Raw genomic sequence first — 14,581 nt, 5'->3', positions numbered from 1 at the left:
CTATCATCCATTACCAAGACTTTTTCATGATCCCAAACAGAAACTCTGTACCTAAGAAGCAAAACCTACTATACTCACTGCTCCTAGAATTGAATTAAATGAGTAAATCTACTCCTGTGTTCTTTGCTAGACCCAGGGAAGCAACTGAAGAAGTAGCAAATAGAGATATTTTTAATATATGAATTGCTGTGTCAGACCCAGAGATGCTTACATGGCATATAGAATAACAACAGAGACTTCCCTCTCCATGTTCAATAAGAGCTATTTTTCAGTTAAAAGACGGTTTTCTTGGCTTATACAGCAAATCACAAGTATTTAAATGTTATATTTTGCCACCAGCTCTAAAAAAGAGTATTACAGATTCCACCTAGTTTAAAGTATTTAAAGACCCTCCATCATCCAATGACAATGGAGAAAAATGGAAAAGAGCTTTTAAGAATTCCAACTGTTCCTTCTTTGTTTCCTTCACCAGTTCCTTTTTCTCCTATCCCCCTATGACGAATATTCCTAATACTTAAGTCTCTGGCGGGCAGTTTTATTTTCCTATATCCTTTACTTGGAAGAATCCATTCTTTATCTAGAATTTCAATTACCACCTCAATCTAGTGCCTACACAGTAATTCTGAATCATTACCTTATATTTTTTTAAGTTTAAAATCGTTTATAGGATAAGGATAAGTTATAACATATGTAATGATTGCTCAAGCTACAAAATCTTGATCTTAGAAGTTATATACTTAGTTGGCAGTAGCACCCAGGTTTTTCAGATAGCCAGTCATTACTTTTCTCTTGTCTGCAAAGACTTCTCATTAGCTGCCTTCTGCTTTTGTTGCAAGATCTCTGAATCCCCCTGCCTTCTTTGAGACACCTTTCAGACACCTCAACCATCTCCTGTTTTGACAGCTTAATAGTAAATGAAGGCAATAACTATCTTTTTTTTAGAGATAAGTATCAAAACATGTCTAAAATCAAATATAATAATCTTTATTTACCCTGAAACCAGCCCCCTCTACCAACTTTGTCAATGGCATGCCCCAGGATGGATATATTTGAGCCATCTTTGATTCATTTCTCTCTTTAATACTCTACATCTCTAGGCAATAATCACATTCTGTCAATTATTCTTCCTTCAAAATCTGCCTTGTATGTTCTCCTTCGCCAGTTTAGTCCTGGTTCCTAACACATCACATCTACTATAGACGACTCAAAACATCTGCCAGCTAGCCTCTCTGATTCCAACCTTTCATAACTCTAACTCATCCTGAGAAAAGATTCCTTCAATACCACTTTGGATTTATCACCTTCTTCTCAATAAATCTTAAATAGCTTCTCTTATCTCCTGAACCAAATCTGATATTTACTTGGCTTTAAGCTTTATATGCAAAGTTTGGCCATTCTGCCCACTCAACCATTTCTCATTATTTACTAAAACAAGTTTCTTTGTTTTTACATCCATAGTACTACATTTGAACCATTCTTCATCTTTCCCCTCATTGCCTAAAATACTTTTTCCTCTTTTCCCATTAAATTCTGTATCAAATATTCAAGGTTTAATTCAAATCTTTCCTCAAAAATTTTTTCTTTTATTATCCTAGTATTAACTGAGCTTCTCCTTCTCCAAACCATGGGATTTATTCTGTCCACACTAATTAACAATCAATCAGGTATTGCTTTATTTTACCAATTCACTCACAAGTATTAATAGCTATTAGTCCAATCTCTCTTACTAGATCATTAGGTTTCCACAACGTGCTCTCTCTCTCTCCCTCTCCCTCCCCCTCCCTGTACCCCTCCTTGCCTCCCTCTCTCCCTCTCTCTAGATGGATATAAATGGAGATATATATATATATATATATCCCTTTAGTTACTTGAAATCTTTTGGCAGTCGCGTAGAACAAAGAAGGAATGTAAATTATATAGTTTTGACTATGTCCTCTGCAAGCCAGATAATAGCATATTTGTTTAAGTGACTACTATCATTTTTTGACTGTAAGACATTCAAAATATCACAAAACACCCAGAAAGAAGTAGTTATACCTTTAGAGATTCTTAGATACGAAACAGCATGATTTTTTCAAACGTTCAATGACTATAAAACATTTTCATTATAGACAAAAAAATTAACAATTCCTTTTGGGAAAACAAAAAAAAAAAAAAGGGTAAGTACAATATAGTAGTAGTAGTAATGATAAGACCAGAACTTTTTTCCTTTTACTGTTGAGTGATTTTGACACCTATCTCCAAATTTAAAAAGAAAGATACCTGTACAGAGTTTGAGCCTTGAGTCACTACTCAACTCTTAAAAGTAAGAGCCAGACTTTTTCTGGCTTTTGACCAATATTTTATTTCATTATAGGAAAAAAAAAACCACAGTATTTCATTAAACAAGTAAAAGCACGACTAGTATTCTTTTCTCAGACATAAACAGATTATATTTCTAGAACATGACAGTACAACTAATGGTGCCACCAGAGAAAGATAACTTTAAGTTTCCCTCCAATAAAGATGGGAGAAACTGCTTCAAAGTAATGGCACTGTTAACTTGAAAACAATCTTTTACACTACCTGCTCTGTCACTCCAGGATGCCGTGGGATTTCATAGGTCCTGCATTTAAGCTGTAGCACTGGGTCCTCATTCAAAAGTTGTGCAAGCAATAATACACCATTCTAGGAGGAAGCACAGAGAAGGACCTTCTTGTTTCATTACTGATATACCAGAACAAATATGGCCAGGCAGAGAATATCTTTTCCCTTACAGTTTTCCATGGATGCCAGTACTCTCTTCAGAAGAACACAGCTTCTCTTCTCTGTATTTCTATCAGAACTTTCAACTCTTCCTTGCTCCCATACCCCCACCATAAAATATCAACTACACACTTCCAAGCAGCAGGTAAGAAGCCACACACTAGTATAATTGGTGTTTTCTAACTACTGAAAATGCAACTCACCTCAGTGTAGAATCGTACATAACCTGAAATGAAGCCCACAACAATGCAAGTCCAATCAGGGCGTCCAGTGGAACTCCTGTTATAAGCAAAATGCCAAAGATCTTAAGAGCTCATAAATCAAAGCAGAGAGAACAGATAATTCTTGTTTTTCCTTACCTCTTTTGGCTTGCCAGTGGAATACATAGAGCACTGGTTACACATTCGCTATAAACAAAAACAAAATCATATGCTTATTCAATAAAGCTACCAATCATTTATTTCTCTATAGAGGCTAAAGGGGAGTAAGTGGAAGATGACATATGTGGACCAGTTTTATCCAGAACATAAGTAAAAGTACAGTAAAACTCTACCATAAGTAGGTCCATAAAATCCATTCACATAAAATGTAATGCTGCATTCCTCTGAAATTACTAAAAAACAGTATTTTTCACCCTGACTGTATTATCACAAAAAGCAGAAAAGTAAAGAAAGCAGATCTTTACTGTATATAACTGACTGTATACAAAACCGAGGAAATCTGAAATGGTTACCAGTCGGTTATTTCCTAACATCTGCCTCTCCGCTGCATTAGCTAACAACTCCAGCCTGCCTCCTGTTGAGATCAGGGGCTGGGTAGATGGTGGGAGAACTGCCAGTCACACTACATGCAAATTGTATTTCTGCAGGGTTCACTACTCTAGAAACTTACTATGATTCAACTGGGCTAGTCTCCTCTTCCATGTTCTGTAGAAATTGCATATGCTATGTTTGATGCTTCCTAAAAGATTTTTTTTCTGACATGTACATTGCTTTTTGTTTAAGCTATCAAACCCCAGGACCATCCTCATCAGCTTATTTAAGAAACTCCTGCCCCACTTACATAGTATTAGGTAATCATTGAACAAAGTTAATTAATCCTTATGTTTGTCATTAAAGTAATTGGACCATTATGTTCTACTTTGCATTTCTGACAAAAATTAAACATCTTCAAAATGCCTGGACTAAATGACTTAAGGAGAAATATTACAATTTATTTTGATAATAGTAGGAAACATAAGTATCTACAAGGTTCTAGGCACCTCCATTTGGTTGTCTTTTAGCTAAATTCAAAGTATGTAGGACCATTTATTCATTCTGATCAGACAGCTTTCAGCCATAAAAACTTAATTGAAAACAGTTTTTAACTCAGGGTTCCAGGTTAGCAGCTCCATCCACTATGGGTTTAAAACACTTAATAGGTTAGTAGAAAATTGAAATTAACCATCTTGCATTTCTGAACTATTTTTATGTTTCAAGAATTAATGTATCGCCTTCAAATAATAAGCTCAATGCTAGAAAAACAGAAGAAAATGACCACCCTTGACTTTCTTTGGCTGAATAAAATTAGTATTAGAGAGCAGAGGGAAAGAACTAACTGCAAAAAGGATTTTATGGACTTTTCTCAAAAGAATTCTTTAAATCTTCTTCAAAGAGAATTAATTTTTTAAAGCAATCACATGAATAAAATTAAATTTTATTGAGGAGATCATGCTTTTATACAATCCCCACTGTTCTTGAAGCTGGGGTGAACAGACATTTGCTGAACACCCTAAATGATGAAACTTCTTAATAGGTTCACTTACAAACAATTTCACATATTCATTTAATGCACAAACAAAAGAATTATTGAGCACCTACCCTTCTTCAACATTTAAAGAACCACTCCAACCAATAGCAAACTGCATTTCTTCCTTTCCTTTATCACTATATTTCCATTTTGCTGAAAAAAAATCAAGATATTTAACTTTATTAACTATATTTTATAGTTTTAACTATAGTAAACTTTACTCTTGGTATACTAAAACAGTAATTTATAAATTTTACCCTTTTCCTTTAGAATGATAAGTACCAAATTTAATAGTTCTATATTAATTGACTTGAGTATTTTTATAGGTGAATATAAGATGATGAAGTTTTAAAATTTTTAAGATTTTTATAAAACTCTACCTAGTGTTCTAACCTTTCATTTTCCCTCCTCCAATGAAACTCATAACATTTTGTCATAATTCTTGCAGAATAATTTCCATGCACCATCCCATCTGTTTAAAAGGCTAATTTTATACTCAGCCAAGAAAAAATTTTCCATTAGATTTATGACATTGTGAGGGTAGATTTGCTTGAAAAGATGATACCATAGCCATTTTATATATGATCTTATCTTGATTAGTGGAGTTTTTCATATCCTATTCATCCAAAAACTTCGATTTCAATCTTCAACAAATATCATTAGTTAAATACTTATGTCCAAAATAGACCTACAGTATTGTGAGTTTTCAAATTATAGTTGAAAATCAAATCACCTCACTCATATTATTACTAAGAAGGGGTCAGCAAACTCTGACTGTCCTTGCAAGAACTGGGCAATGCCCAGTACTGCCTCTGAAATGCCATGGAGAGAAAGTTATGGTATCTGCAGCCAAGAAAGAAAAAGAGAGCAAAGATAAAGAATGGAAAGAATAAAAAGAGAGAAATACACACAAAAAAGCAAAGGAAATAGAAAGTGCTGTATAATACGTAAAATAAACAGAACGTCACCATATAATAGAAATAACATATTTCTACCCAATCCATTTTCTGTTCTACTATATGCATTAAAATAAAGGCCACTGAAAAGAATAGTATACTTACGCACTAAAAATACAGCTTTTTGCTCCCGAGCTATAACCATAAGATCATTGGTTGGAGATAGGGATAAAACACAATCCTGAAGCCAGGAAGTTTTTTGTGTTTTGCAAGTGGTTCCTTCTTCTTCCTGTGGGTAAAACTAAAATTACTTACACGCAAAGATTGTTGTGAGACTATCAACTCAGCCTGCCCTACCTGAAGGGTAGGGGGCAGAAAAAAGGGGGAAAAAATCTCCCCAATTCATTTACAAAGCCTCAATAATATTCATCATCAAAACCTATCAAAGATAAGCAAATGAATAAAATATTCATTATGAACAAAACTGTTATGAATGTTAATGCAAAATATTTTAAATAGAAACAGATAGAAACCAGCAAAACAATTAAAAAAAAAAAAAAGACAACATAGGCATCACTCCATTAAGAGTCAGTATTAGGGAATTTAGTAAAATAATTCATTCTACTAATAGATTACAAAAAAATTATTTGGTGATTATTATGGTTGTAAGATCATTACAACAAATGTTCTAAAAGTGCTAAATAAAATTTGATGTTTCCTTTTTTTGTTTCACCTGCAAGGTGTTTTCTTCTTTTAATTTAAAATTTACTTACTATATAGGTAAATACCCATGGATAAAAATTCTTAAGATATAAAAAGGTCTTTATTGAAAAGTCTGCCTTGTACTTCCATATTCTAGTCATCCAGTTGCCCTGCCTAGAGATAACCAATGTAATCAATTCTTCTATTTCCAGAGATATTTATGCACATATATGCAGATACATTTATATATACCTATTTCCCCTTTTCCTTACACAAATAGTAGCATAATATACATATCCTCCTACACTTGGCTTTTTCTCTTAATTTACCTTAGGCATCATTCCACATTAAATTTCTTTATTCTTTTTAATGGCTGCATAGTATTCCTTTGCATGGACACACTATAATTTGTTTAACCAGCCCTTTATTAATGGACATTTGTGTTGTTTCTGATCCTTTGCCACTACAAATTATGATTACAATGAATTTTGCCTGTTTGTTTCTGTGGGAGTATATTGGTAGAATAAATTCCTAGAAGAGGAATTATTTGGACCAAGGGAATGTGCATTAGTAAATTTGTTAGCTATATACTCTATAGAGGTTATGTTCATTTACAGTATCATCAGTAAAATCTGAAAGTGCTTGCTTCCCCAGAGACTTTTTATTTTACTTGTGGTAACATTATATAACACAAATCACTTTAATCCTAAGTTACCAAATCTGTGACATTAAGTACATTCACAAATACTCTATAACTTTAATGATTTCCAGAATATTTTCATCATCCCAAACTGAAACTCATTCCATTAAGCAATAACTCCACATTCCTCCTCCCCCCATCCCTGGTAACCACTAGTCTGCCTTCTGTCTCTATGAATTTCCTTATTCTAAGTATTTCAGATGAGAGAAATCATACAAAGAATATAGTATGGTGTGCTTGTTGCTTCTGGGGTGTTACTGCTGTTAGGCCCTCTCAGCTGACAGAGCAAGGAAATATGTATGTGCATATTAATTTGTGTATACATACATATCTACTTAGGAAATACATATGTGTATATTAATTTGTGTATATATATACACACACATATCCATATATATTTCTTAGTTTTCTAGCTGCTAAAACAAATACCATACAATGGGTTGGTTTAACAACAGCAATTTATTGGCTCACAGTTTCAGAGGCTAGAAGGCATGCTTCCTCCCATAGTCAGTATCTTCTGGCTGGCTGGCAATCTTTAGGGTTCCTTGGCTTTTCTATCACATGACAATGAAACTGGCAGTATCTTCTCCTTTCTTTTCCAGGTTCCATTGACTTCCAGCTCTGGCTCTCCCTGTAGCTTCTCCTTTCAAGTCCAATATCCTTTGTTTATAAGGACTTCAGCCAAATTTGATTTCAGGCCCACCCACAATCAGTGTGGGCACACCTTAAACAAATAACATCTTCAAAAGTCCTATTAACAAATGGGTTCACACCCACAAGACCAGGGTTTGGGACCTGAACATGCCTTCTGGGGAGGACATGATTCAATCCCCAAGAATCCATACTGATTTCTTCAACTCTAACCCAATATTATATGGATTATTCTAGTTTCCTCTCATTCTTTACCTATAAATTCCCACTCCAACAATGAGAAACCTGACTCCTACAATTCATCATCCATTTTCTTAATTGTCCAATCTCAGTATACATGTATAGCAGTATCAAAATTATTATCCAGTACCCCAGGTAAATAACTTTATCAACTAGAATACTCAGTTTATGTGCAGTTCCTTTGACTTTAGTCTTACAGACTCCACTCATTTCCAAAGTAAGTAAGGTCAGCACCTTTCCACCTACGCCTTCAGTGAGGCTGTTTCATATATTTGCAATACAATTAGATTCTCAGTCTCCATTCCTCCTAGGATCTCCCAATCTCCTAAATGATTTTTTTTTAATTTGCATGCATTAAGGTTCATTCTTTGTGTTGTAATTGCATGATGTATAATGTCATGTATCCACCATTACAGTATCAAAAAAAAAAAAAAAAGTTTTACTGCCCTAAAAAATCCCCTGTGCTTCACCAATTCAACTCACACCCCCCCTCAATTCCTGGCAACCACTGATCTTTAATTCACTATTTCTATTATTTGCCTTTTCCAGAATTCCATATAATTGGAATTATATAGTATATAGCTTTTCAGATAGATTTCTTCCCCTTGGCATTATGTATTTAAGGTTCATCTTATCTTTTCATGACTTGATAGCTCATTTATTTCTATTTATCCATTCATCTATTGAAAGCCATCTTGTTTGCTTCCAAGTTTTGGCAATTATAAATAAAGTTGCTCTAAAAGTCATGTGCAGGCTTTTGTGTGGTCAAAAGTTTTCAAATCACTCGGGTAAATACCTAGAGGCACTACTGTTGTATCATATGGTATGACTACGTTTAGCTTTATAAATAACCACCACACTGGTCTTCCAAAGTGCCAGTACCACTGTGCATTCCCACCATCAATGCATGAGAGTTATGAGAGTTCCTGTTGCTCCACATCCTCATCAGTATTTGGTGTTGTTAATTTTCTGGATTTCAGCCATTCTAATAAGTGCGTGGTGGTGTCCCATTTCTGTTTTAATTTGCATTTCCTGAATGGCAAATGATTTTGAGTACCTTTTCACACACAGACTTTTCAACTTTAATAGGTGAAAGTAGTACCTCAGTACACTTTCAATCTGTATTCCTCTTATGAGGGAGAGGAGGCATTTTCTCACATTTCTCATGTGCTGACTGAACATATGTGAACAGCTTGTTTCTTTCCTTTGTAAAAGATCCTGTTCGGTTGTTTGTCTTTTTCTCATCGATTTGATTACACTGTTTATATACAATGAATACTGGTCCTTTTAATATAGTGAGAGTTGCAAATAGTTTTTTCCTTACTCATCTGTGTGATAACTTGATTAGGCTTTACCTAATGGTTCTTGACTGAATTACTCAACAAGGGAGGGGAGGGAGGCAGACTGTTTTCATTTTGTTTTAAACTTTATTCATTTATACTATAAAAAATTTTTAATAGGCACTCATTACTAGAAATAAAATAATACAGATTTTCAAAACAGGAGAAAAAATTCTAGTCAGGAATCCTGTGATAACATTTCTAGGAAGGATAAATTACTTCTGGCTGGGATACATACTATCAGAGAAACTTAAAACATACATAAAATACCAGTTATAGGAAATCTTTAGGAAAATCTCTAAGTAAACCCGAGAACTCAGGGATAATCACATAATTATTTTTCCTTCTTGGAACAGTAGGGACAGATAGATTTGGAACATTTTTCTTAAGCAAGATAAGCAAAGAAGGCTGCATCCTTTCCTGAAAGGTAGGGAGAAGAATAACATTAGGGAAATCTCTCGTTTTATTACAATCCTATTTTTTAAGAATCCTGCTAACTAGCTTGGTTATTGCGTATTTTTCTGCAGAAAAAAATTTATGGAGAAAATCATCCCCTAAAGACAAAGGTTATAAAGTTAAAGTTAGTTATAATTACATTTCTCCCTGGACCTACAATTTCTGCTCTCGGGTAGGGTCTCTGCTTACCCAACGTATCACCTAGACTCCTCATAGTGGCTCAGCTGTAAGTTGAGGGCAACACCACACTATGTTTCACTCCCCAATAACTAATTCCCTAATTATACCAACTCAGAAGTCAGGACCTTTCAGGTGATTAGTGTCTTGCTTCAGGTAGCAGGCTAAAAGCAGTGTAAGTCATATAAGGATATTATTTCAGCATTGGGCTTAGTAAGAAATTAGGAGTCTAAAAAACAACCCTCTGAGTGGTCTCTGACTCTTAATATCCTAAAATTTCTTCTCATTGCATTAAAAAGAATCAAAACAAGGCTAGAGAATAGATAGGCCCTAGTTTTGGCAAGTGTCATAAAAACTAATTAAAAGAAATAATTAAGCATCTATAAAAGTAGATTTCTTCCTTTTACCACACTTCAAGAATAATGTTCAAAAGATAAATCCTGAAAAGTTTCTAGAAGTTACTTCCAATAAATAACATTATTTCTATGTTTCCGCCCTAGGTTTTCAAAATAATGCTAATAACCAAGATTATATCTGAATGTTTAAGTGTCCTGAAAAGGTAAAAGGCCTTTAGAAACCAACTGATCCCAAACCCCATTTTACAATAAAGAAAACTGAGTATCACAGCGATTAAGGGATGTGCCTCATTGCCACAGAATTAGTGTCAGAACCCAAACTAGAACCTAGGCCTTTTTAACTCTTAGTTCAAGTATAGTGGAGAAAAGACGTAATATGGCAGGCCTGGATGCTATCCTCTCAAAGGCCCACTTACAAGGTTGGCTCTTGGTTGGCATGTGGGAACTTGGATTTCAGGTGGGTTCCAACCATTTCCAGAACTAACAAGAGTTTGTACAATGTGACTTATGCTGAACACCTGCTTTTCCTTCTGGGAGTCTTGGGTACTTGCTTGACAGAGGGTACCTATGGGGATCATCCTCCAATAAAAACCTTGGACACTTGAGTCTCTAATGAATTTCCATTGTAGAAAACATGTCACAGAGGTTGTTTGAATTCATGGCTGGGGAAAGTAAGTACATCCTGTCTAACTCCACTAGGAAAGGACTCTTGGAAGCCTATACGTGGTTTCCTTTGCCCCATGCACCTTTCCCCTTGGCTGATTTTGCTTTGTGTTCTTTCACTGTAATAAATCATACCAATGAATACAACTATATCCAGAGTCCTGTGAGCCCTCCTAGCCAATCATCAAACCTGAGGCGGTCTTAGGGACTCCCAACACAGGAGGTCATTCCATCATATCACTCCAACTCATCTTTGTAGGTAGCAGTAATTGCACTTTCAAAAGCCTATTTTCATTTGGGATTTGACTTTAGTCTCATAGTCAAAAATAACTACCCTATCGCTTATCTCTTTAAACCAGGCTAATCTTTCTGTACTTAAGTCTTTATTACTCTCTACTATCTATTGTTTCTGATAGTTACATCTCCACACTAGTCTAGAAGCCTTCTAGTTGGTAAAACCCATGCATTACAGAACTTCTCAACTCCACATATGTTATAGCCCACTAATAGCATATATTAGTGAATGACAGCATCCCCATTCCCCTTACTTGTATTCACATAGAGGCTCGAATAATCTATTATCTGTTCTTGTACATGAAACTATATGAAGATGAGAAATCAATTTAAAGCTAGTATATTCAATCCTTAGAAATGTTTTCCCTTAAAAAGTATTAAGATTTAACAGTTCAACATTCTAGCTGACATATCCAGAGCAGGTACAAGTTTTAGACAGATATAAGAAGGAACAGAATAAAGAATGCAGAATATTATAGCCCTCTCAGTCAGGCCTAGAATTCAGTATTAAATTATCATCAAGCTCAGTCTACCATCATCCCAGGGAGAAAAAAAAAAAATCCCAGATACAAATATGAGTTTTGCCCCATAAGGACTAACTCAAATGAAAGTACAGGAAATAGATGTCTCCTGTTGGGAAACAAATTCAGAAAAACTAGTCTGTGACCACTGGTTACATCCCTAACTCTGTTCAGCCATCTCATTAATGTACATTTTTAATAACATGAAACAGGAAAAAGAAACTTACATGAATTAGTATTCTTGTTTCATCTATTGATGATAGGAAGAAAAGAAGAAAATCAAAATCTCTGTCACCTTTCAGTACATTCTCTTTTGCCACGTCTCTCTACCTCTCCATCTTTCCTTGTGACTGTGAGACTGAAAGTAGAACCTCCTAGTTTGCCACATAAAGTTAGACATGTACAAGTAGGAGTTCAATATTATAAAAATTGGTTAGAAAATTCTATCAAGTCCTATCATCATTAGTGTTTTATCCACCACATAAAATTTTAGATATGAAGCTGTTTGGGAATAATGCTAACTTGTCACAAAATGCAATGGCATGGTGCTTAATCAATGCGTGACAGCTCTTTTGATCCACAACCACACGGGGGAGCAGCTGCATAACTATGGGACCGCAAGCTCTTGACTAACGCACAGTATTGAAGGTATCATATTCAGTAGGATAAAAAGCCTCTAATGACAATAACCAAAATCAACAATACTCTTAAAACTTGTTTCTTCATAAACTTAACTATTTTGCCCCAAGCAGGATACATTTTACCAGGATATTATAAAGCAAGCTTAAAACACAGAAAAAATCATTGTGAGGGGAAACAAGCAGAAATCTTATATAAATCAAATTTCTTTCAAATAATTCTCAAAAAGAAAATCCCTCAGTACATCAGGAGATCAACAATCAACATGTGATATACTAAGACAAGCAAAGAACAAAGATTTGGAAAAGTACCTGTCCTAAATTGTGCTATAATTTTGGTTACTTTGCACCTAGGCAATTTGATACAGAAATCAGGATGTAGTCACTCGAAATAGCTCTTGGTGATAAATATGTCCTTTGGCCCCATCTTGAGCAGAGGACAGTGGGCCCCAACAACAAGTATTCTGACACTGATGGTGGACGCATTTGGGTTGGATATGCTCACCTAACTCGAGAGTAACAAGGCAGTGACCACACTGGTGAATAGAATGATGTTTCCAGCAACATATGCTGGACACTTTCCTATCTGCCAGACACTGTACTAAGCACTTTATATATATATCTGACTTAATTCTTGTGATAACTCTGCATATGAAGTAAGTTCTATTATTAACCCCACTGAGAGATGGGGAAAAAGAGACTTATCAAGATAATATAACTTCATCCAGGCCACAGAGACAAAGCAGGGGTTTGAACTCAGACCCTGGGATCCAATCTTAATACCACTACTCTGTGCTGTCTCCCACACTACACTGCTATAGAATCTTGGCCGCACAGCAAATCTGCCAAGCATTTCTTACTCTCATCTGCTCTGCCACTCTCACTGCTGTTGTGACTTGGGATGAACAGGTATAAGGCCTGTTACTGTGGATCCAGAAGTAAGGGAGTAGAGAGAAACTCTACCCCTCTACTTCTAAACTAGAAGACTAATGCCCCTCAATAAGCAATAACAAAGAAGAGGCATGGCGAGTATAATGTCTAATGCTAATCCAATTCAGTCACATGGCTGACTGTAGTGACCTTGGTAGAAAAGGGAGATTATGTATTTAATATGAATGTTTAAATATTCCATTGCTGTATTTAATATTACTGTTTAAATATTCTATAGTTAAAGACAGCCATGAAATAGGTCTTCCCTCCATTTAAACATAATTAAACACTAAATAATTCATTGATATATAGAGAGTATTTGTCAAAGTAGAAAGGTCATAAACACTATAGAAATGCTAAGAAACAGCAGAGTGAGTTTCTACTTTGAAAGCACAAAAACCTATTGGAAGGTCTAATAGTTTAGCTCAGGATTTCTCTACCTCGACACTACTGACATTTTGGGATGGATAATTCTGTGTTGTGGAGGGCTGTTCTGTGTATTGTAGGATGTTGAGCAGTGTCCTTGGTCTATAATCACTAGATGACAGTAGCAGCCCCAGTTGTGATGTGCAAAAATATCTTCAGACACTGCCAAATGTCCACTGGGGAACAAAATTGCTCCCAGTTGAGAACCATGTAGTAATGTTTTATTTTAAATGAGAAAATTAAATACGCATAAGACAATATGATCAGAGACCCTAGAATTGCTTGTCTGTACAGTATCAACAATATCCCTACCATGTGTATGTCATAATCCTCTCTCAGTAGCCGATAGGATTGTATAATCTTATAAATAAATGGAAGTTACCATGGAGATAATTTGATCCAAACCCTTTTTCCAGAAGAGGAAACCAAGGCTTAGTAATAATAAGTGGATTTTCAACACGACTAAAGCCAAAGATAATAATTTTAGTAATATACATTCACATAATTCTTGAACAATTTACTTACCAACTCTGGCTCCTCATCTCTAAAATCAGGGGACTGGATAAATAACACAAAAAAATAAAATGCAAGTATGAGGAAATGGCCTATGGGTCAGAATCCATGAACATGACTAGATCCTCAATGTTCTCAAATCTTTATCTCTCCCTGCTTTAATCTATCCTTAAAACACTGCTACAGCAATGCTCCAAAACACTGTACACCTTCCATGTGCCAACAGTGTGTTAGGAAAAAAACAAGGGGAAAAAAAAAAAAAACCTTCCTTGTTCTTAATTCTCTTACATCCTCTGGGAAAGACAGAGAAAAATACAGTCATGAGTCATGAGAACACATGGGAAGATAACCAGAACCAGACTGGGGGTGGCAGGTGGGATGTCAGAAAAATCTTCCTATTGGAAGTAATTTCTAAGCTAAATCCTGTGGGGAGAATAAAAGGAGAAGGATAGGCAGGAAAGAAGAGGAGACGGACATTCCCAGCAGAGGAATCATTCCCAAACTTTCTCCCTGTGTTCTATTTCTCTAAGGAATCTTGAATTCAA

The 14,581-nt window shown here is 35.3% G+C and overlaps 1 protein-coding gene across 1 annotated transcript in view; it reads right to left on the bottom strand.

Moving 5' to 3' along the window:
* Positions 1-14,581, bottom strand: part of RAB3GAP2 (RAB3 GTPase activating non-catalytic protein subunit 2) — a 147,557-nt gene that overhangs the window by 99,060 nt on the left and 33,916 nt on the right. Inside the window, 5 exon segments of the mRNA XM_037823524.1 lie at positions 2,566-2,667; positions 2,949-3,024; positions 3,105-3,152; positions 4,605-4,686; positions 5,595-5,718. Of these exon segments, the coding sequence (XP_037679452.1) occupies positions 2,566-2,667; positions 2,949-3,024; positions 3,105-3,152; positions 4,605-4,686; positions 5,595-5,718 (432 nt within the window).

This window comes from Choloepus didactylus, chromosome 2 (genome assembly GCF_015220235.1).
Source record: "Choloepus didactylus isolate mChoDid1 chromosome 2, mChoDid1.pri, whole genome shotgun sequence".
NCBI lineage: Eukaryota > Metazoa > Chordata > Mammalia > Pilosa > Megalonychidae > Choloepus > Choloepus didactylus.
This window is presented reverse-complemented; position numbering and strand designations above follow the sequence as displayed.